General features: G+C 42.3%; 2 protein-coding genes across 2 annotated transcripts in view; one reads left to right on the top strand and one right to left on the bottom strand.

Moving 5' to 3' along the window:
- Positions 1–8,771, top strand: part of LOC311009504 (urea transporter 1) — a 37,165-nt gene extending 28,394 nt beyond the window's left edge. Inside the window, exons 6-8 of the mRNA XM_084003731.1 lie at positions 6,961–7,095; positions 8,055–8,104; positions 8,498–8,771. Of these exons, the coding sequence (XP_083859857.1) occupies positions 6,961–7,095; positions 8,055–8,104; positions 8,498–8,680 (368 nt within the window). The 3' untranslated portion in view covers positions 8,681–8,771. The remainder of the gene's footprint in view (positions 1–6,960; positions 7,096–8,054; positions 8,105–8,497) is intronic.
- A 1,973-nt stretch (positions 8,772–10,744) lies between these two features.
- LOC311009494 (protein O-GlcNAcase) lies at positions 10,745–26,260 on the bottom strand. The gene is made up of 17 exons (XM_084003715.1): positions 26,155–26,260; positions 23,834–23,885; positions 22,251–22,348; positions 21,830–21,960; positions 21,577–21,748; positions 21,395–21,493; positions 19,694–19,963; positions 18,437–18,523; positions 17,828–18,261; positions 17,135–17,309; positions 16,592–16,648; positions 16,411–16,496; positions 16,185–16,289; positions 15,940–16,031; positions 15,467–15,656; positions 12,689–12,848; positions 10,745–11,258 (listed from the first exon to the last, which is right to left on the bottom strand). Exons 1-17 carry the CDS (start codon positions 26,192–26,194, stop codon positions 11,122–11,124), a joined length of 2,385 nt encoding a protein of 794 aa, XP_083859841.1. The 5' UTR covers positions 26,195–26,260; the 3' UTR covers positions 10,745–11,121.
- Between the last annotated feature and the right edge of the window lie 977 nt (positions 26,261–27,237).

Here is a 27,237-nt window from a genome sequence, read left to right as displayed (position 1 = left end):
GGAGATCAGGGGTTGTATGTAGGGCAGAGCCTCTACTTCCTGCTGCATTCAAGTGATTGGAGAATAATTGTATAAATGCTTATAGGTGTGATGAACCAGACAACCTCGGGTTCTGAAGAGAAAGCAGAGGGTCACTGAGTTCAGCAAGCAGCATGATGCTTTGTTAAGGTAGAAAGTTGAAGGTTTGAGTCTTGTTTCACCTCGACACCCAGTTTTAATGATGGGGTGCCAACCTCTTGCAAACTTGCGTTCACACTGAAGTATACACATCTCATACTACTTCTCACTTGATTTATTATCTCAGTAAACAGTGACATAACACACCAAAGGACTTTGTCAAGTAAGAAGGTCACATATTTGGTGTGACATAAAGATGCAGACAGGAAGAAGAAGGTTCTCAGTCTCAGTCTAGTTTAGGAAGAAATTATGAACATCTGTGTCCTGTACTGAAATGTTGTTACAAAGAAACATTTATTCGTTTAGTTTATGACCAAATGAAAAACAAATAGCATTCACATCAACAACAGCACTGTGTTAAATAATGCTATAACTTTTCATTGACATGGCAAACATGCTGGCGTTAGCATCTAGCTGACGTTAGCATCTAGTTGATGTTAGCATCTAGCTGATGCTAGCACCTAGTTGATGTTAGCACCTAGTTGATGTTAGCATCTAGCTGATGTTATCATCGAGTTGATGTTAGCATCTAGCTGATGTTAGCACCTAGTTGATGTTAGCATCTAGTGGATGTTAGCATCTAGCTGATGTTAGCATCTAGTGGATGTTAGCATCTAGCTGATGTTAGCATCTAGCTGATGTTAGTATCTAGCTTAAAGCACAACATGCTTCAGTCTTGGTCATCCTAACATACTCTACTTTCTAATCTCTATGTTAAATGGAAATGCTAAGTGATGTAGGTTAAAAAAAATCTGAATTCTACACATACAAACAATTTTTTAGCATGTATGGTGAAAAGCATAAGTGTTCAAGGAGAGGATTGTAGAAATAGGTCTGATATTGGACTGTGTTAACATGAGCCCACATAGAGAGCGTTCCATTTAGCTACATCCACAACCCCCCCAAGGCATCTAGCCACGGAGTGGTGGATTCACCAGCTGAATGAAGAGTGAGCCATGTATTAATGTATTATGTGCAGTTAATTTCAGTTGTGCATTCAAAACTATTGCAACTGTTTGATGCAGACAGCAACTGGGAAATAGGAGAGGAGATATTGGGTTTGATAAGAGCACTCTGAGTCATTCTATTAGCATAGACAATATTTAACTATGACTCACACACACAGAGAGAGAGAGAGAGAGACTCATACATACGTATTAGACAAACAGTAAAAATTCTAGTACCCTCCTGACTACTATTCGTCTTTAATGACACCCTCCTGAGGGAACGGGGGGAGCAGCGGAGGGTGAGGGTGAGGAAGGAAGCGAGGAAGGGAATGAAGGAAGCAGGAACAAAGACGACATGTTTACGATGAACGGGAAGATGGGGAGGGAGATTATGAAGTGTGGAATGAGGAAGGGAGGAGATCAGAGCATTAAAAGGCAAGATGCAGAAGAGGGTTGGCTGTGAAAGAGGAAACGCAGAGGATGGCTGGTAGCCCGTAGAAACGCAGTGAGGAGGCAGAACTGGGGTGTGGTCCGTCTGCTTCAGGACCAGACTGCTAAACTGCACACCATAACGGCCGGGGATACGGGGATTAATCACACCACACCCTGACGGCCATACGTCTGCTTCCAGAATGTCACTGCAGTTGAATCCGTTGTAAAATCCTGCAGTATTAATACAGAGGAGATACAGGATGGAGCCGCTGCAGCAATGTAGGATAACTCCCAGTCATGCTGCTGTCATAGTCATTTATCCATTTAGCTTGATTGGCCATGCCATGTTTAAATGCGTTGAACGGGCCGTGACAATGCAACCAGGCAATTGAGCAAAGAGTCCCACTCACCAGGAGCACTTTCAGCTTAGTGCATGTGTGTGTAAATTATACATAGCTCCTACTGGTGATCTCTCTTCTGCACACTCAGTCATTTTTCACAATATTGCTCTTAGTAAGGAAAATAAAAATACACCATTTGTGCTGTAGGGGTCATGTTCTCACAAACATAAATACTGTATCTATGAGCGAGATCGTCAGTAAGCAGTTTTAAAGCTCATTTCTTTCCACAGCTGTGCAGTGGCAGCTGCTCTGGGTGGAGCTACAGGGCTGATGGCCTCACACACACACACACACACACATACGCACTGTGGTCCCTTCTGGTTTGGCATGCAGGACATGCCTCACAATGCTGATTCCAGTTACACAGTGTCGCCCGTTAGGTCAAGGTACTCCTGTAAAAAGCCCTGCCCATGTCACATCTTTGTGAATTATAATGGCAGTGTGTTGGATTTGACTCCATTATGAAGGTGTTTTTTTTGCAATATTTACATTTTTTTCAACACACAATAACAAAACCAACTAACCAACCTCCTAAACAGCTCCTAAACATCCTATTTTTGCTGACTTGGTTTAACTTGCTTCTTACATTTTTTATTATTATTAATTTTTATATTATTTATTTCAGCTTATCCTGTTTTATTGTTTTATTTTATTGTTTTATTTTTTATTTTTTTATTTATTGGGTCTATTTTATACATTTTACTGTTTTTATTCCCTCAGATGTTAGCTTTTATACCTTTTATCTTAGTTTACTGTTTTAGCCCCTCGGTTTTCCAGTGTTTCCTCTTGGGGGACTACCACACCGGGAGTTGTTTCTGGTCCACCGTTGGGGGTGCTGTCCTGTGGACGGCCATGGCCCGGGTGGCTGGAGAGTTCTACACCGTGGTGTGGAGCCTCCTGTCTGCCTGGGCTGGGGTGGTCCCTGTGGCGGCGCCCCCTGCAGTCATGGACCATGTTTCCTCTCGGTGTGCACGGCCCCCAAAGGTAGCTTCTTCCTTACCTCAGATCTCAGTGCCCAGCCATGTCTCCTCAGCAACAGCTAGTGTATGTGTGTGTGTGGGTGTGTGTATGTTTGTGTGTGGCCTGAATGTCTGTGACTATGTGTGTGAGTGTATATGTCTTGGTGTATCTCTGTGTGTATATTTGTGGGGGTGGGAGGTTTGGGTTTTCATGATGTTTCCTTGTTCCTCATTTTTCGTTTTGTTTTTCTTTTATTTTCTGTGAGGCACTTTGTGCTACTGTAAAGTATGAAAAGTGCCAGATAAATAAAGTTGATTGATTGATTGGTCCTGCTGCTGTGACATAGAGGTGAACTCCCCCCACGTCTGTTGGCGGAGGTTTTAGGTGCAACCATAGATTCTATATAAGAAGTGGACATTAATTTGTCACCCATTGGTTTGTAGACTACAGTTTGGAAGCCTTGAGTTCCACATTTTGGCCGTTTTTTGGCAACCAGTGCAGGAAGTGACCATATTTGGACTGTGGTGGAGCGACAGATGGATCTGATAAACAAAAGCAGCAGAGTGGCATCCCGAACAGCACCCTTACTGGATCTGGATACATTTGGATTCTGGTGTGAAGCTGCGAACAAAGTTGAGTTCAGAATTTAAGGTCAACTTGATGCTATCCCAGTAGCTAATTACACTGGTAGCAATGGTAGCAAGGCTGTGGTTGAGACCTGTCAATCAGCAGAGCCCCATTGCTCCTGACGAGCTGGCTGTCGCCCTGCATGGTTGACTCCGCTGTCGGTGTGTGAATGTGTGTATGAATGGGTGAATGTCACTCAACAATGTAAAGCGCTTTGGATAAAAGCGCTATATAAATGAGGACCATTTATAAATGAGGACCATTTAACCCTGCCCTAAAGCATCCCCTGCTTTCTGGTCTGGTGGACTCTAAATGGACCATAATGTACTAAATGAACATCATGCTGGATTGAAGAAGACTTGAAACTAGAGATTGAGACCATAAACTCATGTTTACAATGTTTACTGAGATAATACATCAAGAGAGAAGTAGGACCATTTACTCATAGACTTCTATACAACCAGAGAGGAGTCGCCCCCTGGTGGCCAGCAGAGAGAAGTAGGACCATTTTCTTATAGGCTGTGTTGGAAATGCCATACTAACGTACTGCCTACTACATACTCAACGTGTATGTACTGCATACTGCCTACTAAATGAGCGTTTGAGTATGCTGTTACCCTCAGACTGTTCACACTGAAGTATACACATCTCATACTACATTTTTTTTTTTTTTTTTTACTTTATTGACATCTCGTCCTCATCTTCTCTCACGTAACCGAATCGATTACTTTAGCGGTTCTAGCTCCCGTTTAATGGAAATTACTTATCAAAATATAAAGCATGATTATTATTACAGTTAATTAAATATTTCTAAATGTTTTTTAAGTCAAATTACAACTGTCAAATGTTTTCTACAGTTTATTATATATGCGCGCTCGCACGCTTTCCCTCTTTCTTCCTCTTACCTGAGTAGTTGATTCACTCGCCATTGATCGCGACTATTAAGCAGCTTTTATCGATCATTAATCGTCCGTTCATAGATCGTATTATACCTCTGACCACGGAACACCAGCACCTTCACCGCGAAGACGACGCAGGCAATCGGCCCGTCGGAGGAGCTGCATTATTCACATGTACATGGAATTTGGATTTCCCTCTGAAGTAAGTAATATGACTCATCTGGTTTAAATACGTTCCTTTATTGTTTGATTATCAATAGATGTGCATATGCATGCATAAACAAATGTCTACATGTAGGCTAATATAAGTGGTTTTAATAATATCATGTATGAGTTTGGTGTGATAAAAATAAACAAGTACAAGCAAGTGGGATATTAGTGAATAATTTATTAGACAAATAATCCATGTTATACAGGTTGCAATACGTGTATGATAAGAAGAAATAAGTAGTTTATCAACAAATAAATAGGAAAACATTCAGAATAAATGTAATATCTGATGTTTTCTGTTACAGGTTGGTGCCAGACGGCCGTACTGCAGGTCAATCCTCCTGTTCCCCCGATGGGCCTCTACTTCGGGAAGGGGATTTAAGGAAGGACTTCTGTCTTTCAAGGCGTTCCACGGAGAACCTCGTCCACTGCTTACTAACAGAACAGATGGGTTCCATGTCCATAGTTCCACGGTGGTGATAGGGGTGACAGCGACGAAGCCAACGCCAGCAGTCCTGGTACATCCTCAGAGTCTCCAGCAGTCCTGGGATATCCTCAGAGGCTCGTAGCTGCAGTGTCTGCTCCAAATGTCCAGATCCCTGTGTTGCAGGAACATGATTATTGTTGGGGTTTTAGTTGTGTTTATCAGTAGTGCAGTTTATAAGTAATACCACACAGTAGAAGTTGTTACAGACAAATGTTTCCTGTTAAATGTTTTACGATTATTAGGTTGTGTACAAATCTAAATAATAAATATCTGAATATATATATTATTGTTGACTCATGTTTTAGGCCTGCAGGTCTATTTACCTCCTGCTCTGGAGGAGAGACCCTGCTGCAGTGGTTGGCATCATGGCTGAGGAGATGGGGTGTAGTGGGGTAATAGCAGGTCTTTGCTCCATCACCTCATCCATGACAACAAACACTTTCAGTGTGCAGCAGTGACCTCTCCTCCCTCAGTGCTGACATCTTCAGTTCATACAAACAACACTTCTCATAATCATTGTTTAGATCAACTATTCACCACTAGTTATATATTATAATATGTACTGTAATACTGTTCCACATGGGACTAACTTAATGGACTCTGACGTTTTAACACATTGTAGATATTACCCAGCACTGACTTTGCGTGATTATTAATAAGAAAGACAACTTCATCTTGTTTATTTTATGCTTCACATCAAGATTGTAGAGTTCAGTACTTTAAACTGCTTCCAACTCACCTTGTATTTCTGCTTATGCATATGAGTACAGAGATCCATGGCAGGTGGCCAGCAGAGAGAAGTAGGACGATTTTCTCATAGACTTCTATACAACCAGAGAGGAGTCGCCCCCTGGTGGCCAGAAGGGCATCATTGATGCTTACAACCTTCAACTATCTAATTTAACAAAGTATTATGTTACTGGCTGATTCTGAATAGAGCTGAACTCAGTGGCCCTTCGCTTTCTGATGACATCATCATTCTGCCTCACGTGTGGGTTGAAAGACGCTCTGCAGCTGGTGCTCAGTGCCAGCAGGGAAAAGGTCAACTGAGATTTATTAGGGTTTGCCTTCAGCTCCACAATGTCACAGTGTCCTGTTTGTTTAGAATGGGTGGAGACATTGACCTGCTGCTCACCTGCCCACCTCTCACATCAATACCCTGCAGCAGTACCACAGAGACACTGGAGGATTCCATCAATACTGAGAAATGGAGTACCAAAACAAAACACAATGTGTTGATGCTGAAATTGTTATTTTAAGGTACAATCTAATTACAATAAGATTAATACAACGTACAAACGCATATTTTAGCACCTGACGCTACACACCATCATCACAGGATTTCTGAACTCAAAAGTGAAAAATATAAGACAAAGCAGATGAATAGCATCTCCTCCTTCGTCATATCCTGTAATTATTGTTACACAAGGCCTATGTAGACAAGGACAATCAACATTTCCTTATTAGGTTACACAAACACACACACACATTTCAACCGAGGACAACCACAACAGTGGGTGTCTAGCACCATCACATGGATATTTTAGTTCTAGTACAGCAAATTTAACAGCGTGTGTGTGTGTGTGCTGTGCATGTGTGTGTGTGCTGTGCATGTGGGCATGTGTGTGTGTGTGTGTGTGTGTGTGTGTGCGTGTGTGTGTGTGTGCGTGATTCCTGGATCTGTGAAAAGCTGTGACTCATTGCTTTTTTTGTAATTATATTTTTGAAGGTTTAACTCTCACTGTGTGTGTGTGTGTGTGTGTGTGTGTGTGTGTGTGTGTGTGTGTGTGTGTGTGTGTGCATGTGTGTGTGTGAGACAGGATTATCCATGGCAGTGCGTCATGGATCTCTGTACTCAGGTCTGTCTGGGTTTAATGGAGCTCTTGGCTGCATGGCTGTTGGAGGACTCTTCTTCACCTTCAGCTGGAGGACTCACCTCTTTGCCATCGCCAGCGGTGACACACACACTCACACACACACACACACACGTGTGCAGAGTTGATAGCTATTGTGCATAACGACAGCGTTAGTGATCTACAGTTATGCTACACACACACACACACATAGCACAGTACTTTGTTTACAGCAGTCCGATCCAATCATTGGGAAGTAGAAGTGCTAAGTATGGTTTCTATAAAGAAGTGTATAGGTTTTAGTATTCTGCAAATGGGGTGTGATTCTGTTAGTTGTGTGCAGTGTTTTGAATAAACGAGCCAACCATCCGTAATTGTTCTTGTTATTGCGGTACTCGGCCACTTGAGGGCGACAGAAACAAGCAAGCCGCTTCATATGCTCTGTCCATGGTGCTGAAACCAATGGAATGCATTGATGTCAGACAACAACAGGGTCGCATTGCTCAAGCTACACCCTTTATCGGCCTATCAACACGTCATTTTGAACTTTTTCACATGTAAATATATTATTCAAATATCCATATTATGTTTAAGTGTGCTTTTCAGACTTAATAATGAGACTCAATCCAGCCCCATTACTAGCTCTTCTTTGTGAAATTAAAGAAACTTATACCAAAGCATTCAGCTCCATACTTTTCTATTTTTATTTCCTTGGCGTCTTTTTGCAATTTCACAGCATTATGTTAATAATTACTGTCATTTTGTCAGTAAAATGCTTAATCTAATGATCTATATAGACGTAGCTCCCCCTGCGCTTGTCATGAATACAGAAAAACACATTCACAACAAATCTGACATTGCTGCTGGAACCCGTTAGTGTTGCTCAGTTCGCCAGGGAGCCCATCTCCTCACTTTAGGTACATGTGTCTTAATTGGAGCTTCAAGCCTCTTTTCAGGTCCAGGTGCAGCCACCTTCTGTGTAACGCCTACATCAGCACTCAGAGAAAGTGTGTCAAAGATACAAAGAACGTATAGCCTAATGTCTTCTCCTCTGCACGCAGCCTTCCTCTCTGCATACGTTGACATCGCTCTGAGCAACCTGCTAGGAAATGTGAGTACACACACACATCAAGCAGCAACACAGAGAAGCGTCAACATTTCTTTCCGTTTCTTTAAGCCTTTAGATTTATAATAACAATGATAATATAATGACAATAGTAATTACTTTAATTTATATAGCGACTCTCAAGAAACCCAAGGCAAATAAAGCAATAACAATAGCAAGGTTGCCGAAAAATAGCAAGCTTCCAATTGAAGTAGAAATGCTAAAGATGATGAAGATATCAGGAAAGCATCAGTACGTTTACAGCCTTTAGTCTTGTGAATTTTGTGAGGATTTTCAACCAGCGTTCATAGAGATATTATCTTTTATACCCGTTTCTTCTTCTCACTAAAACTGCTCGACCCACTTCACTCGCTCTTATTGATGATCTCTCCTTCACAGATTGGTCTCCCAGCATGCAGTTGGGCAGCTACTCTGACAGCTACGCTAATGTTGCTGCTGACCGGCAGTTTAGCAGCGTACCGCATCCCTATTGGTCAAGTCATGGCCCCTGAACACAACCTGCGCTCCCGCAGCCAATGGGAGGCTGGGAGCGCAGCAGACCGGGCGAGCACCGATGTGTAACACGCTGAGTCAGCACTTTGAACTTTCACGTCGGATGGGACGGATGGGAAGTGTTTTATGAACAGATTCTTTATCAATAATAAACATTTCAGAATAGATTTGCAAGTGTATATGTTTTTGTTCACAAGATTGCAACATAGCATAATAATGGAAATGTTATATCAACCTCTGTATTTAGACCCAACCATTTCTATTACATATAAGCTACATTTCCAAGTAGGTTTTGTTTGACACACACAAAAACAAAGAAACTGGCGATTTAAGGGGAACCATGTTTTAATAGGCATGAAATCAACAAGTCAGTTCAACACAATCATTCTTTGTCAAAACGAGAATTTAAATAGTCAATAAAAACAACAATCATCATTGTTTAACCCTTTTGTTGCCCTGCATACGACAACAGAGCACTCCACCAGGACTCACTGTAAATACAGGCATGATTGACATGGATCTCAGTGCAGGCAGACAGGCAGACAGTGAGACAGGCAGACAGTGAGACAGTGAGTACACACACATGATATCTGATGTGTTTCTGAAGTGGTCAGCTGCTTCGGCCAGTAAGTTAAAGGCAACTGTTTGAAACTTGATTTATTATTATTATTAATTCTCTTTAATTAAAAAATGAAGGTGTTCCATGGTTCATTAATAGACTTTGTCTATTTTCACAGTACTTCTTTTTGCCTGTGGAGATAGGTTTTTTTGTTTATTTTCCATCAAAATTTATATTTCCAAACAAACAAACAAACATCCACATTCAAACACAAAGCGTACATCCCAGTCTTATGTAGAAAACAACAACAAAACAAGAATATTATAAGATTATTAAAAAGTGATTTTTCCCCTTCCACAAAGAGTAACATCCTCTAAGATGTTTCTTTACATCATGCATTTCTATCTCAGTGCTTTCAGCATTTTTTGTCAACATGATTTCTAGTTGTTTTCTGGTGAACTACCTTGCAGACAACAGCGATGAGGTTGGAAACAGGATGAAACATACAAAAGTGCCTCTCAGTCTGTGATGTAACGAGCATGATCAGAAATAAAGGGAAAGTAGAAATATAAATACTTGCACAAACAGTACTTGTGTCTTTTGAGCTGCATTACAAAAGAAAGTAACATTCGTAGTTTGATTGTGAGTGCTTTGTGCTTCTTTTAGACTGTGTGTGTGTGTGTGTGTGTCTGCTTGTGTTCATTATGGTTCAGAATAAAGGCAGAATGACACAGCTGTCTTAGTTGGTTCGCACACTCACACACACACACACACACATACACATCATGTAAGTACACACATACCATAGTATCTGACCATGGAACCAGGAGCTGTCTCTTCCATCTAATCGAACCCAGTGTAAACTTTAGATAAGTGTGTGTGTGAGAGTGTTTAATGTCCCTTATGTGGCCGTATGATGGTTTACGTGAGCAATCAGAAAAACGTGATGATTATTGTAGGTTTTTTGTGGTTTTTCTGATGAGGTTTAGCGTGCATGCACTTACATTTTCCCGTTGTGTTTTCTTTCCTGCTATGTGGCGAGAAAAGTCCCCAAAGAAATCTTCTTAGCGCATTCCATTGAAATGATAAATGTCCGTTTGTGAAGGTCAGTATATGTGTAATCCTACAATGTGATTGTTTTATTTTTCACAATGTTCTGTTCTTCATGCATGTAAACATTCATCTAAACTAATGGAGTGTAAACCGTGATGCTGTGCCTGGGTCCGGTCTGCTGTAAGACTCTCTGTAACCACCAGGACAGGAGCCACATAACATCATCCTAACGCTGAAGACAAATAGGAGTGTAATAGAGTTCATGGCGGGGCGAGGGAGCAGAACACCAGATCGACAGCAGGGGATCACTCTATGTCAGCTTAAAGGAATAGTTCCATCATTTGCTCTCTTAGATGACAAACTCAATACCACTCTCATGTCAGTACGGTAAATATCAAGCTACGAAAAGTCGGTTGAAAAACCAAAACAATGAGCTGAAAGATGCTAAAATGCAGCCGAGAGAGGATTGCAGTTTGATGATGACTCTCACTTCCACATGCAAGAAATCATCTGATCCATTTGAACATGAAATGTAAACGTATTGATTGAAGCTCCTTTAACCAAAGATTCATTCCAATGACACGCGTGCCACATAGCTGGTGATCGACTGCTCTGCTCCCGTCTCACACTCTATTCCGATGTTGACTTCCTTTGACTCATCCTTGTAAACCATAGCCGGGGGCGGGAGCCGAGAAAGATTAGCACAGCTCTGCTGACGGTTTAAACTCAAAGCTTATTTCATATTTTGTAAATCCTTCAGAAACCTCTGGGTTCCTCCCCATCACTGCTGCCACACCCATTCAAGGGAATCCAGGATGGCCCCTAAAAGATTGTCCCCTGTGATTCTAACGTGTGTGTGTGTGTGTGTGTGTGTGTGTGTGTGTGTGTGTGTGTGTTTTCAGAGTAGCCTCCCCAGCACAACTCCCTCTCTGCTCCTGGCTTCTCCTCTGAGGATCTCCAGGAACCCAAGCTTCGTCAAGAACTCCAGTCTCTGGCGGTCTGTTGGCTGCACCTCACAGAACACACCCTGAGAACCTGCACACGGGACCAAGCAAACATGTTACAGGCTAATGAAGGTCTCCCCAACCGCTGCATGGTAGGCACAAACAAATATTATTATACATGAAGTCAGATAAAAACGCAATTGTTTTCGCAACCAAGTTACATGTATTTTTTGTTGTTGTTGTTGTTGTTTTTTTTACCAAGTTACATGTAAAGTCAATGCACAGACGTGACTTGCTGCATTTTCTGCAGCTCGAATCTCACATTGACGCTCTGACGCAAAGCCAATCAGCGTTGAGATCCTCCGTGTCGTCACTAGTCAGTGAATCGGTAATGGAAGCAAACAGCGTAGCGGTCTGTCGTCTCCGGCGCCGTTAGATAGTATCTTACGTTTCATACAGAGACAAACAAACTAGGAGTAAAACCACAGACTGTCTGTGTACAAACAAGGTCTATGCCGTATTTATGCCGAGACGCCGTTGTTTTCAGTGTTTACAGATGTGTTAGCATAGCCTAGCTCTGAGCGAGCCGAACGCCAAAACAAGTTTTTTTTACCAACCATGACTTGGGACTTGTTACCATCGTCGTTACTTCGGCATACTCTTTATCCGTATATTGCAGTTAAAGGTGCTTTTTTTTTACTTCGGAGCATAGCGAATGCTGCTGTGAACCAGCCCATCTCTGGCTTGCTACTCAGAGTGAATACAGCTCTATGAGATTCACCGAGTTATAAAGTTAGAAACTCAGACAGGAGATCTAAATGTGCATCTATGTTTGTACCCGCCATGTAAACTTTTAGCTTTCAATTCCTCATAGTCTCAGAAATACAGACCTTTGGAATTTGACCCCAAAAAAGCCAAAATGTGCAAAAAAGTTTCTAACTTCAGTGACTTATCATTTTGTAATGGATTGATCTAGGAAGCTAATATTGCAGATATTTACAAGAACATTTTAAGAAATAATAACTTTTTTTCATATTCAGGGACTTATAAATCTGAAATGGCATCTGCAGGCAGCCGAAAGTTGCCATTTTTAGCTTCCTATAGAATAGAGGGATAAATAAGCATCCGAAGGGCTAACTGATGCCTTCATTGAAAACTATTGATGTAATTTAGAATTAAATATCTGCAAAATTAGCTTCCTCCATCAACCCATTATAAGATAAGTTCCTGAAGTTGGAAAAAATATTTTGGGGTCAAATTTCAAAGGTCTGTATTTTTGAAACTATGAGGAATTGAAAGCTTATATTTTGCATGGTAGGGTAAAAACCTACAATTTCAACATTTGGGATTAATATCAGGAGGCAGACAACTACAGAATTGAATGATGTGAAAACAACAAGAGTCCTCCAGAGACGGTTTTACTTGCTGCACATTGGTATGAGTATATTTTCTATATATAAAGTAACATTCATGATGAAACATTTGCTGTATTTCCTTTGGTCAGAAGAGAGCGTTCCTTACCGTTGGCCTTGAGTGCAGTGAGGAGGGCGGTGAGCAGGGTGCGGCTGACGCTGATGTCCACCAGCTCAGGCAGGGCGTCCAGTCGCAGCTGAGAGGGGAAGTGATAGAGGAGAGAGTCTGGGTACTCTCCCTGGTCCTCCTCCATCAGCTGGATCAAGTCCTACACAAGGAGAGCAGAGACAGACGCATATTCTCAGGGTGTTACTGGTGTGACAGGTACATTCCTGCTAGTTCACTTTTTACTACTCAGCTTAAAAAATGTATGTCGGTGCTTGTTTGAGGGAAAGTAAGCCATGCAGTCCTATCTTTCTGTAGTTTCCAACAGCTGCCACTAGATGCTGCTGGAGAGCCATACTTGACTGATTGCAGATTATAAAATGTTCCAGTTACTCACCAGAATGACAAATACACATAATAAAGACTATTATTAATCATAAAATCCAATTTCGTCAAATTTCACCAAGTGTATTTAAAGCATACTTTCAATGCACTGTAACATCAACAGTCTGTATTTGCAGCTTTTCTTTTGTAGACAGAGTCTGTATACTACACACTCAGTCAGTATGTACTGCATACTACACACTCAGTCAGCATGTACTGCATACTACATACTCAGTCAGTATGTACTGCATACTGCATACTACATACTCAGTCAGTATGTACTACATACTCAATCAGTATGTACTGCATACTACACACTCAGTCAGTATGTACTGCATACTACATACTCAGTCAGTATGTACTACATACTCAGTCAGTATGTACTGCATACTACATACTCAGTCAGTATGTACTGCATACTGCACACTCAGTCAGTATGTACTGCATACTACACACTCAGTCAGTATGTACTGCATACTGCATACTACATACTCAGTCAGTATGTACTGCATACTACATACTCAGTCAGTATGTACTGCATACTGCACACTCAGTCAGTATGTACTGCATACTGCATACTACATACTCAGTCAGTATGTACTGCATACTACACACTCAGTCAGTATGTACTGCATACTACATACTCAGTCAGTATGTACTGCATACTACACACTCAGTCAGTATGTACTACATACTCAGTCAGTATGTACTGCATACTACACACTCAGTCAGTATGTACTGCATACTACATACTCAGTCAGTATGTACTGCATACTGCATACTACATACTCAGTCAGTATGTACTGCATACTACATACTCAGTCAGTATGTACTGCATACTACATACTCAGTCAGTATGTACTGCATACTACATACTTAGTCAGTATGTACTGCATACTGCATACTACATACTCAGTCAGTATGTACTGCATACTGCATACTACATACTCAGTCAGTATGTACTGCACACTGCCAACAAACCCTGGGTTTCAACAATTAACTACTGATTAAAGGGTGAGAGTCCTATGAACTTCAGTCAAAGTTTTGTGGATGAGTGAAACACATTTTTTTGTAGATATGATTCGGTGGATGATAGTGCAGTGTGATGAGATATGTAAAAACCTCCCTGCAAAACCGCCAGTAGTTATCACAGAAGACGCTGTCATTAAATGTCTCACTAAACTAAAGCCAAATAAAACCACTGGCCCAGATGGCCTTAAAGCCTGCATACTCAAAGATTGTGCTCCAAGTAAAAGGAGTTCTATCAAGGCAAGGCAAGGCAAGGCAACTTTATTTGTATAGCACATTTCATACACAAGGCAGACTCAAAGTGCTTCACATCATAAAACAAAGTGAGAAGAAAAAAAAAGAAAAGAAAAATAGAAGAATTAAAAGAAAATAATAAAAATTTTAAAAATGCATATCAAGGCTGTTTTTAGCCACAGGAGTGCCTAAGGCATGGACAAAAACAAAAACGAAAGGCGCTAGTAAGCCTGAAGATTTTAGAGCAATTTCCATTACCTCTATATTGTGTAAAACCATGGAAAGAGTTCTGGTTGACTTTTTGACCACTATGGTGGTCAATAAGTTAGACTGGCTTCAGTTCGCTTACAAGAGTGACAGAGGCACTGATGATGTTGTGCTGGTTCTGTCTGACTTAAGTCAGCAATATGAGTAATGAAAAAAAACTCATTTCATAAAACACTGGTGTTATGTTGGCATTTCTGATAAAACAGGAACAGATGCAAACGCCTCCCAACGACCTTCATACACCTGTGGCTGCAGTTTGAATGCCAGCGCACCATGACTCAGCGAGTGTGCAGAAGTCCACAAGTCAGGACCAGACTGCCCCCGTCACTCAGCTGCCCTCTGATTGGCCGTCTGCCAACTTCCTGTCATGATGAGCCACGCTGCAACCAAGTGTGTTGTCTCCTTCCACGTTCAGAACAGATACATGGAAGGGCCTATACTCAGTGTTGTACTTATGAAAATCATTTCATATGTCTTATAGTCAATGGACCTGCATTTCTACAGCGCATTGCTGGTGGTTTCAACCACTCAAGACACTTTACACTACATTCAGTCTACATTCACACACATTCACACACATTCAGCCATTCACACACATTCACACACATTATCACACTTTCACACACTGATGGCTCAGCGTGGTAGCCACCTGTCAATCAGCATGTAGCCCCGCCCCCTAAAGCATCCCCTGCTTTCTGGTCTGGTGGACTCTAAATGGACCATAATGTATTAAATGAACATCATGCTGGATTGAAGAAGACTTGAAACTAGAGATTGAGACCATAAACTCATGTTGACAATGTTGCCTGAGGTAAAGAATCAAGTGAGAATTGTTGTGTAATGGCTTCTTCTACTCCACATATTCACCGGTGTGTTGGTGTGGATGTTGCCCCCTTTAGGTGGGTATTTGTCCCTCATGGCAGGCAGCCAGCTGGCCTGGCAGCGCTTGGCAAAGGAGCGGACCTCCAAGATACCCAACACACAGCCGCACACACCCAGCTCGTCCTCCAGGATGAAACAGTACTCCGGGCACAGCGCCAGGCATGGTCCGAGGCATCTATGGAAAGGAAAATACATTATTATTATTATTTCTTTCACTCTCCATTCTGTCTCATTTATCTAATTTACTCATATATTAAATATAGAATATAATATATAATATGATATACTATGCCTTCTTACACTTCATACAGTTTCATCCCCTACAAACCTTCTCCCTGTTTGTCTTTTTTTTGTTTCCTTTTTTATTAGTTAGTCTCTCTCTCTCTCTCTCTCTCTCTCTCTCTCTCTCTCTCTGATGATCTCCCCTTTCTTTCTCTCTTTGCCTCCCACACACACACCTGTCTCCTACGACATCTGGGTGAGCAACACTGGACTCCTGGCCTCCCTGAGTCCTCAGGTGGAGCTGGCGCACCATCCGATACAGTTCCAACTACACAAAAATGGAAAAGATCATTTTTAAAATATCATTTTGAAATGTTGAACTGTAAAAATATGATATTTCCTTAAATTCCCTATCCTGAATGCTCCTCTTTGACTTCCATGAGTTATGCTGGCGTTAAGTGAGAACCAGTAACATGCGTACCTTGTCCTTGCTGTGGTATGGCCTGATGTTATAGACCCGGGAGGTGGGGAAGAGAGGAGGAGGATGAGTGAAGAGTTCACTGCTGCTGCCTATTGGGAGAAGCAACTACACACAAACACACACAGATGGTCGGCAGATTTAAAAGGATCCAACTTCAGTGACACATTATTCCTGATTTCAGAATTAACGACAAGAGGATTCATTCCACTGCAAACACACCCCCTACCTGCACCTCGCCAGACACGCCCCCTTTGAACGCCCATGGTTCTGATTCCACTCCCATTGGGTCCGCCCCAGTGGTCTTCCCACACCCTACCTCAGAGGAGAACCACATGTCAGGTGGGTGACATCATCATGTTTGCAGCAGAGGCTACTTGTAGTTGGTTATTTGGCTGGTGCGTACTCACAGTGGAAGCAGTTCCTCCAGGTTCCCAGGGTGGAGCTGTCACTCATCACTCGTCCATCTGTGTGAGAGAGGTGAGTGGGCGGGCTTAGATGGAAGTGGAGGATGGTACAGTTCTACAACAGACTAGAACAGCATAGTCTATCAAATGTACTATACTATTATACTATACTAAAGCTATGCTATGCTACACTATAGCACACATTAGCACACAGTCCGGCCATATAGGTTTGAATGGTGTGTGTTTTTAAGTTAACAAGAAAATTAAACCTGTCTTAGTTCGGTGGATGACAAGCTTGAGTTTATGAGAATGTTAAACATAAAATGTTGTTTATCAAACTAATGTTGACATATTTATTGAATGTATAGTATACTCATTTTAGGATCATTTTTAAATTAACATTTAAAAAAAATCTAAAGTACCATCACAGTGGTTATTAGTAGTAGCAGCAATGGTAGTAGTACCATTTAAGAAACACTGTTATCGTATAGTACACTATACAGTAGTAATATCATATATTATGTCACCTGCTTCACTTATACTCACCCAGCCAGCATATGAATGCCTTTGCCACCAGAGCCGTGTTCCTCAGGTCCCACACATAAGGGTAAAGGTCGTAGAGCACCGCCCTGTTGGCCCCGCCCACCACGCTGCAGTGGAGCTGTGCTACATCTTCACACAGAGACAGGACCCTGGACGACCGCCCACGCCATTCATCGATCTGACGACACAGAACAAAACACTTAGAAAGCCTGCGCTCCACAACTCAGATTTCACCATCAAGAAATCTACACAGCATGATATTTAAGATTAAATGTCACTTTCGTGTTTTGGTGACGCCTTTGTCCGTCTGCATTTTGGAGCTCAATGCTGGAATCCCTGAGTGAAGCCAACAGGATTAGCTGAACCAGATCCTCTTCTATTTGAAATGCTGTTGCCTTTACTTGCTAGCTCGCCGCCTTATCACTCATCACACTGGATGCTCAACCACTAGCATGCACTCAGCTCATAAGATATGTCTAATGTCTATTTAGGATTACTGTTCAGAAAAACACAAATCATCTTAAATAAAGTAGCAATACATTTAAGGGTCAATGAAGACATGTTTTATTCCAAAAATATAAAGCCCTCCATATTTTTTCCCACCCTTCGGGTAGCCCTCAGCCCCAGACAGGTTAGAGACCCCTGTTCTATATTATGTGTGTAATACAAATATATAAAATATAAACCCAGTCTGACCTTCTGAGGTGGCGTCTTCTTGTTGTTAGCGCTGACCAGGTGGCAGTTTGCTTTCAGCCAGCTCAGGTCCTGCAGCAGTTTCTGGGCAGACGGGCCGTATTCATGGGGCAGATAGTAAAGACCAACCAGCAGCCGCACTTGGGACTCACTCAGCAGGCCCTTCCCACCACAGAGCCCCCAGCCCTGGGGCTTCTGTCCCCGGCCTCCAGCAGGGGGCGCACCAGGCCTGGATCCTTGAGTTTGGTGATTGGGTTGACCCTCTCGTCCCTCTGTCTCCCCCTTGACAGGCGATGATGGAGGGGAGCTGGAGTTGAGGGGGAAAACAGGGAGCTTGGCCACGGCCGAGGTTCCTCTGCCGGTGGAAGGGTCGTCGGTGGTTCTGCAGCGTGTCGACGGAGTGGAGGAACGCTGGTCTGCTCGTGTGCTCTGACGACCTGGAAGGATTTTTAAAAAACAGAGGACATGTTATTAATTACAATTCTATTGGGCAACCTTGTAAAAAAATGATGTTGCTGAAATAATGCAGTTTAGGTATAAAGTGGGTCATGAATGTGGCATTAAGTCAAATGTCAACACACACATTTACAGGCACAGCACTGAGTGTTTTACCTGCTTGTAGCGGTTGGTTGAGCTCCTCCATCCAGTCATGTAGAGCAGCAGACAGAGCTCTGTCAGGACAGTATTCACACTCCTCATCTGGACCATAAATAGCATTGTGTTATTATATATGAGCTATCAGACAGTACTTATACCTCTCCTTTATCTGCAATATTCATGTACGACTAGGAAAGAAGATGTCTTGAGTTTGCTGGTCCGAGGATAAAATATAGTTTTACTCTACAGAACTCACTAAGACATGACATTTGCAGTTGTTGTTTGCCAACATGCCTGAGTGTGCTTGTGCTGGAAATATTACATCATGTCTCTACTGGGAAAATGCTCTGTGGGAATAAAAACATAAAAACACGTCTGATCTAAACTCATACATCCAAACTCCAGAAAGGAGACATCTTTCCTTTTTATTAGATTATTTTAGCCAACATTTGGACCGCACTAGAAATGACAATCTCTCTCACACAAAGACTGAATCTTGTAATGACTTCACACACACACACACACACACCCCACCACCACCACCCCTACAGTCATTAAAATCTCTCTTCCATTTCCATCCACATCACAGGCTTCCTCCCTTTCCTCACATCTCTTCATCCTTCAAACCTCCATCACCACCTCTCCTTACTCCCTTTGCAGATTGGCTTTCTCCCTTCTTCCCTCTTTCTTTCTCTGTTGGAATTCTCATATAAAATTAATGTGATGGTAATTTAATTGCAAATGCGAACCAAACGTCACATTAAGGTGATGCAAGGACTATAACTGCTGCACTACTGTAGAATTCTCAGTCTAGTTCAAATATCAGGAATCAATCCACTTTGTGTGAAAGAGACTCACTAATGTGAATCTCCTTTGATCGTTTAAACATTTATGTAAACAGATCCACTTTTCTGTGAAAGGAGATGAAGATGGTGAAATTAATGAATAGTGTGAAAGTCAGTATTAAGGAGATATGTGTATTGTGTGTAATGGCTGTATCAGCTGCTTCATGACTAACTTTATTTGGCACAACAGATGGAGTTTAATTCTCAGAAGCTACTTTATTTGTTTAGTAACATCAGACAAAATTGTGTTAGTTGCCAAGCAACACTGGCTTATTAAACATTTCTCCTGGAAATTATGGGACTTCCTGTCTGGCAGAGCCCATATTAGTTAATTAACTTGGGACATCTCCTGTCTCATCACTGCTGCTTCCTCCATCCTCCCAACTGCTCATTACTCTTTTGGCCTTCCGTCCATCGATCCCCTCACCTTTCCTCTCCTCTTTTCCGGATCTGAACCAGCTGCCCAGCGAATGCAGAGGGATGTAGTTGGCTTCAAACTCGCAGTTGGGATTGAGTAGGAGGCCTCTCAGGTGGCTCCTCAGCTGAGGCTCTCTGCCCTTAAAAGGCCCCAGGAAGAGCCGTCTGGAGTCGTAGTCATTAGCGTGCAGGTTGTCCCAGATCAGCGGCGGGCGCTGGAGCACAGAGTGCACCTCGGCCAGGCCGTCCACAGACAGTTTCCTGGAGATGACCTTACTGCCTGCAGGACGGAGTTGCGGGGAAAGGTCACACTCTCAGCTCGAAGGTTTGTTGATCTGTTTCTACTGTTGTTTCTACATCTCTGTGCTGTTGCCTTGGTGATGTTCTCTACTGCTGCTGATTCTAGTGTCAGGTCATTTAAATGCTGCTGGTGTCCATATCATTTGACGCTGTCTCTTTTCTGGTTAAGTCTAGTACGGTTGCACTGAAGGTGGTTCTATAGGTTATTTATTATTCATAATCAGTTGTTTGCACAGACTGCAAAGTGCCATCTATGGAAATGTTGGTTTGGACATTAGGGCTCATGTTGCTGATGCTGTAGTCCTCTGTTTATCCGAGCTCACAATGCAAATATAACAATAAAGTTATTAATTCAAGTTAAGAGATAGAAAAGTAAATAGCGATGAAATAAAAGTCCATGGAAAGAAGTAAAAGAGAGCAGTGAATAAGCGTGTACATGTGTGTGTGTGGGCAGAAGTATCTAAATGGCTTTAGGTTGAGGTTGCGTGTGGATTTGTGCCTGCACCTATTTGAAAAACATTTGTTTTAGCCAGTGTGTGCTGTTATGAGCCGAGAGGTCACAGGTCAACTGCTGAGGCCTAAGAATCACAACTAGAATCTCACTCTGGTTTATGGAGGAATAACACATTTTACAGGAAGGCCTAGTCTAGTTTCCACACCTGTGATTACTATGAATCGTCTTATCAGCTCCTAAGTACTTTGTGTTTATCTTATGTTGTTGTTTGACTCTGACTGCTAGTGTTATTCAAGCAGCTGACTGTAAAGACATGCATTAAAACCTGCATCTCTACTGTTACGAGCTGGACTCCCCCTGTGATGCTGCTCAACACTGTTTACTGGTCCTACTACTACTACTGTTAATACTACTACTACTGTTAATACTACTACTACTGTTAATACTACTACTACTGTTAATATTACTGCTACTGTTAATACTGCTACTACTGTTAATACTGCTACTACTGTTAATACTACTACTGCTACTGTTAATACTGCTACTACTGTTAATACTACTACTACTACTGTTAATACTGCTACTACTGTCAATACTACTACTACTGTTAATACTACTACTACTGTTAATACTGCTGCTACTGTTATTACTACTACTACAAACACCAGATGCAGATATACCACGATCCTGGTCTGCTCCAGATCTAAAAGTGTGTTCAGGAAGTTTTTTCTCGCCACCGTCGCTGTAATTCCTGCTGCTGGTGATGTTGGGACGTTGAAAATGTATTATTGAAATAAATTGAATCTTGTAAAGCACCTTGTATGTAGTTTTTGAAAAGTGCTATACGAATTTAAGTGTATTATATTATTATTGTAGAATACGTTCTAGTAGAGTGTGGTGAAGACGGATCATGGATAATAGACTTTGTGTTCCTGCTAACATGAGGACGTGTCTCACCCGTCCATATCACTGTTATGTTGGGCAGCAGGTCCTCCCCAATGGTTTGCAGGTAGGGAGACTTTGATACACTGGGAGAACACAGAGAACTACAGTATTCTACAGGGATAGAAGAACAGAGGGAGATTTCATCATCATTGATTAGATTCTAGAACACAAACATCCCCGTTCATCGATCCTACCTGTAGGACAGAACAGGAAGACGGGTGGTTCCCCCAAGAAGCGATACATCTCATTGGTTACAGTGACCTGAGCATGGGCGAATGAAGAGAAGGCCTCGCTGTCAGCCTGACACATCGAGTGATCGATGTCATCAAACAGAATGGCAAATGCCTGGCAACCCAGGTCTGACACCTGGAGAGAGAGAGAAAGAACTGGACGCTCAAATCATGAACATTTCCTGCGTGTCCTTCATCACCTCATCGTGCCACACACCTGTCTCAGCTTGCGTTTGAGGAGTGTGAGGTCACAGGAAGAGGAGAAGACGATATCCTGGCCAGGTGAGAGGGCGTAAACAAACCTCAGGCCTCTCGACTGGGCCTCCTTTATGAGAGTACGCAGCTGGCCTGAGAGCAGGAGGAGAGGAAAGAGAGGATTAGAAGTTTAAAGTGAGACAATACTGGAGAGTATTTTAAAAAATGGTTATAATACGATACAGCCGTGTGAGAATGCTAAACATCACCAGACTATTCATGCACACTTGAATGTTCCTGATCTTGAAGGGAATTCATCTGTATACATTCATCTGTACTGATGGAAGAATGGTTGAACAGCTCAATCGTGGAATGGAGAGATGAATGAATGAATGAATGAATGAATGAATGAATGAATGAATGAATGAATGAAGAGTTCTTACCCTCCTCTTCGTGAGAGTAGACTTCCCTCCACAACAGCCTGTGCTTCAGGTCATCTTTTGGTCCGTACAAGTAGGTGTTCAACCCCCAACTCTGCATCCTGTCACAGAAACACATGAACGGGGGAACCAATCACTGAAGTGTATGTTGAAGTCATTTCAAAGCGAAATCTGTGAATCAAGAGGAAAAGTAAAAAAAAAACTTTCCAAAGTGCAAGAACTTTGTACCAATTCTTTATATTCTGCAAATCCCGTTCCCAATGCTTTGATAATATAATGTATTACTTTGTGTACTTGTGTATTTTGTACATCTTTTCCACAATGAGCCACATGCTTTAGCTGGGTCATGTACTTTAGGAGAGAGAGAGGAGGAGTTGAGAGAGAGGCTCAGACAGAAGGAGGGGAAAAAACTGAAAAACATCAAGAAAATAGATCCACCGTATCGACCGCGGGGCTCATTTCCAGGAAATGACCTCCTGAATTATATATAGAGCATAGTACTAGGAGTGAAACGATAGCTTCATCACACACAAAAACATGGATACTGCTCTCTCTGGACATGGACCAGCTGTCATCATCCTGGTCATTTGTGGGTGGACTCTTTTCTCACTCTCTCGCTGCTTCACTTCCTGGACAGATGGTATGCAACCTACCTACCTCCCTCAAACACACAATCAAAGACAGACGCATACTGTAACATTCACACTCACCGCCCTAATCTGCCAAGTTATGCAACACTCATACCGTGAGTTTTGGCTGCACCCCGCACTTGAGTCTAAAGAGCTCTCTATAAATAAACCTGGAGCCCACACACTCAGCTACTCAGTTATGGAAGATAAAATCATCCTCATGGTGAAGGATGGATCACCGGAAAATCAACAGAGATTTGGGGACACATTATAGTGACTACTGATCGTATGCTTATCTTTAGGAGCAGAGGAAAGCCGAGAACAGAGAGAACAACTTACCTCCGGGGATGTAGTCGGTTCGTACTATTGGCTGTTGGAACTACAAAACTGTGTCACAGTTCCCAACAGGGATTTACATCGTTTTGTAAGATCAGTGTGTCATCAACAATGAACTGGTCCCCTAGAGGTGTACAGGCTGGTTTACATGGACATGAAAGGGGAATGCCACATCCTTCATTAGTGCATCAACATGAAGGTCTGAGAATGTACCATGTCATGCTTCCGCTTCAGGGATCCACTAACGCCATTAGGATTCCTCCTCTGGGGACCCTGCATGTCTGTCCAGGCAATCCTTACAGGAGTTGTTGAGATAGTTCAGTCTGGACCAAAGTGATGGACCGATAAAAAGAGCCATCCCCCCCCTTCCTGTCATCCCGGGACGAGCCTCAGGCTGGAGGAGGAGCTGCTCTTTGCTATGGAGTCAGTCTGCATCAGTGGTTTCTCCCAGGTCTGCCCGGCACTGATATGGAGGCGTGTGACTGGATTCAGCCGACAGACATCAGCTCAGTAGCTCCTGAGGTCATTCATGAGAGGAAACACCACACAAAGGCCTCCTCTCTGACCAGGTCAACTCTCCTCACATACATACAGCACATGAAAGCGGGCTGACAGACTTACCATTGGAAGAGAACCTTCCTCTGGTCCATAGTCCAAGGCCTCCCATAGAAACCTGCAATGGAAAAACACACGTCGCTATATCTTTTCTCAAATGCAAATTTCCCTCAGACACATGCGTGATCACTGAATGTGCACCATGTGATTTCATATCATATCATGTGACTGACTTATTTTTCAGTCGAAAGCTGTGCAGCGATGAATCACAAACGGGACACGTCTCAGCGAGTGGACAGAGATGTGTGCACATGAAGCCAACACTCCCAGCGCTCCCTGGATCACAGCCCTGCTGTGTCTGGCAGAATTCATCTCCAGCTCCACTCTCCAGCACATCTGCTATTTTTAGAAATGGGAGCATCTCCAGTGTCCCTCTCCCTCCTTTGTGTTTTTGATTAAGTCTGCGCGTGTGTGTGTGTGTGTTTATGTGTGTGTGCATTCATGTGTGTGTCCAGTAAATGGGTCATACCGAGACATAATTCTGATCCCCCGACAATCTAGACTGCTTTCTCCTTCATTCACATGGGGAGCGTGTGTTTTAGTGTGCATGTACGACCTGGGTCCTGGTGTGTGTGTGTGTGTGTGTATGTGTGTGTGTGTGTGTGTGTGTGTGTGTGTGTGTGTGTGTGTGTGTGTGTGTGTGTGTGTGTGTCCTGCAGAGGGCTCCTAGCCAGACCTAATTACTAACTCTGTTGGATTCCTAACTCTGGACTGAGAAACACACAGGATTGAGGAGCTACCATAATAAGGTGTGTGTGTGTGTGTGTGTGTGCGTGTGTGTGTGTGTGTGTGTGTGTGTGTGTGTGTGTGTGTGTGTGTGAGATGCATGATGTCACATTTTGAATATCATCGCAATGTGAATTTAATGAATGAATTAAACAAATCCCAAGCGGCTGTGAAACACATCATCTGGACCTGAAAGTGGACCAACTGAGACAATTTAATGTGAACATTTTTAGAACAAGTTTTAAGAATCAATAATTGTTTAAGTAATTTAACAAACACATATTCAATCTGTAACTGTGTTAATTTGGTGGGCGGATGAAGTTCACATTTACAGTTACCACCTTTGGTTCTGGTTACCATTTCATAAAACAATATGTATATTTTATATTCAGGGCATTCATTTGCAGCATAGAGTCAGATACTATTGCAGCATCATTTCTTCATACAGTGTGTGTGTTGGGGGGGGGGGGGGGGGGGGCTGTGAGTAGCGATGGGAAGATAAAGCATCTTATCGCAGAGCGGGATTAAACACACTCACAATATGTTGATTAATTTCCCATATTGGAACAATCAGAAATATCGTCACGAGAAAAAGATGTGAAGCTTGCTATTATGGTAGACAAGTAAAAAATACACGTTTTACATCACAACAAGAAGCATCATTCAATTGAAAAAGCAGACAGACACACACAATGTTGCCATTTAAAATAATAACAATGATGAATGTAACCATATGATTTCTATTTACCTCATTTAAGTTTGTTTGATCATTTGTGTTTCCTATCTGCAATAAAAAATATGTGTTTCTTCTCAATGGAAAATGATTATTTTAGTGCCATTTTAAGAATTGCGAGCATATTTTGATTATTATCGGGATAATATTGTGAATCGCAATTGTTTATGGCAGGTGAATTGTTGACATTTCCACATCATCCCATTGCTAGTTGTGAGGTGAACGGGTGGATTAAGGGACAGTCTGTCAAAATGAGCCCTTCCTTCTTCAACTTTATCCATCTCTCTTGTTCCTCACCGTTGTCTGCAGTAACTGATCTGAATCCTGCCTTGTCATTTTCATTCATGTTATTACTACAGTCATCCTTGTTCATTCTCACCATTATCCCGATCACTTTCAATGATCAATACTCGTCATTGCCATTTTTCTGATTGAGGCTCTCAACGTGTCCTCTTCTGCATTGCTTTCTTCTCATCTCTATCATCACCGCTGGCAAGTCATCCCAACACAATCATCACAGTCATCACAGTCATCACCATCACAGTCATCATCTTCACCTTCACCATTACAGACAATATCACACATCATTTCCACCAGCCACGAAGCAGAGTGTTCCCTCCCTCGGCTGTAGCCCAGGAAGCAGACTCTGGATGATTCCCTGCTCGGTCTCCACTTCCATCATCACCACCACATCATCTCAGAGAGCGCTTCACATCTTACCTTACACATCATTACCGCCGCTTCGCCTCACGTAACTTACAAAACAACGCTGGAATATAGGTCAAGCGGTGGGCTTTCATCAGCGCGTCCTCGAGGTAAGAACAAAAAACCCACCTGATCTGACAGGAGGTCAGTTTGAAGCCCTTACCTTCAACCACCCCGCAAAGAAACTGCTTCTTCTCCTCCATCCTGTCCGCCGCGAGCGAGCGCGGGACGACGAGATGCTCTCCCCGTCTGTTAGCTTAGATACCACGGCTTTTCTTCATGCTTCTCCTCGCTCTGCCTCCACCTCCTCCTCCTCCTCCTCCTCTCCCCTCTCCTCTCTCTCTCTCTCGTGCTGCGTTCACGTGCTCGGCGGAAGAACCTCCTTTCTAGGACGTAACGGTCACGAGAGGAAAAAAAACACTAGAAAAAAAAAAAACACTGAAAAAGGAAGAGGTAGTTTTTGGTGGTTAAGTTTGTTCAGCAAAATTAGAAATAAGATAACGAGATAAGCCAACGTACTTCCTGCTATGGTGACAGCAGTAAGGTTCATTATTAGATAGTACGTAGGCCTACCTATAAAATGCAAATACCTATGTTATAAAGGGCACGTAAACAAAGTGACGTATTGTTACAAATACACTGCAGACGCAAACAATAAAATTAGCTAACATAAAGAGACAACATAATTGTAAAATAGGCGTAAATAGACCTAATAGTTTCTTATTTTATAGAGCCAAAAATCACAAAGCAAATTACTGTAATTAAGGTACCGCCTTCGCCTTGTCATTTGATATACTCACATAACAGTACTTAAACACAATACTTCATAACAACAATAATAATACTTATTTCTACTATGGGGGAATGCAGGTGAATCTAGTTAAGTAAGAAAAAACAATGGCTGTATGCATTTGGGCGAGTCACTTCAACGTGTCTCACTGGCTTGGCTGGCTGGGACACGACGAAGGGAGCAGACTGTCCTTTTATATTTTGGCCAGCAGGTGGCAGAATAACGTAATACAACAAGAATGGAAAGACGTTCTATACACAGAACATTTCATCATGTTGCTTTTGAAGTTTTATTTCTGGCTAGCATTAGCCTACATGATAAATGTAAGTCCAATATTCACTGACCCACTGTCAGCTCCGTTCTCCTCTGGGAAAAGATATTGGTCTTCAGCTTAATGTTAAATTAGCAGACGTTAGGCTAGATGTTTGACTTTTCCTTGAGTTAGCGTTAACGCTA

The sequence above is a fragment of the Eutrigla gurnardus genome (assembly GCF_963514095.1).
Source record: "Eutrigla gurnardus genome assembly, chromosome: 23".
NCBI lineage: Eukaryota > Metazoa > Chordata > Actinopteri > Perciformes > Triglidae > Eutrigla > Eutrigla gurnardus.
The sequence above is the reverse complement of the archived record's forward strand: the minus strand, read 5'-3'. Positions and strand labels throughout refer to the sequence as shown.

Bases quoted from the DNA above. Each gene is read 5' to 3' on its own strand.
- LOC311009494 (XM_084003715.1), bottom strand. From the start codon at position 26,194: ATGGAGGAGAAGAAGCAGTTTCTTTGCGGGGTGGTTGAAG. The intron at 16,032-16,184 runs GTACGCATGTTA...ATTTTTGTGTAG, and splicing joins CATACCACAGCAAGGACAAG to TTGGAACTGTATCGGATGGT. The intron at 15,657-15,939 runs GTGTGTGTGTGG...TCCTTTCCATAG, and splicing joins CCAGATGTCGTAGGAGACAG to ATGCCTCGGACCATGCCTGG.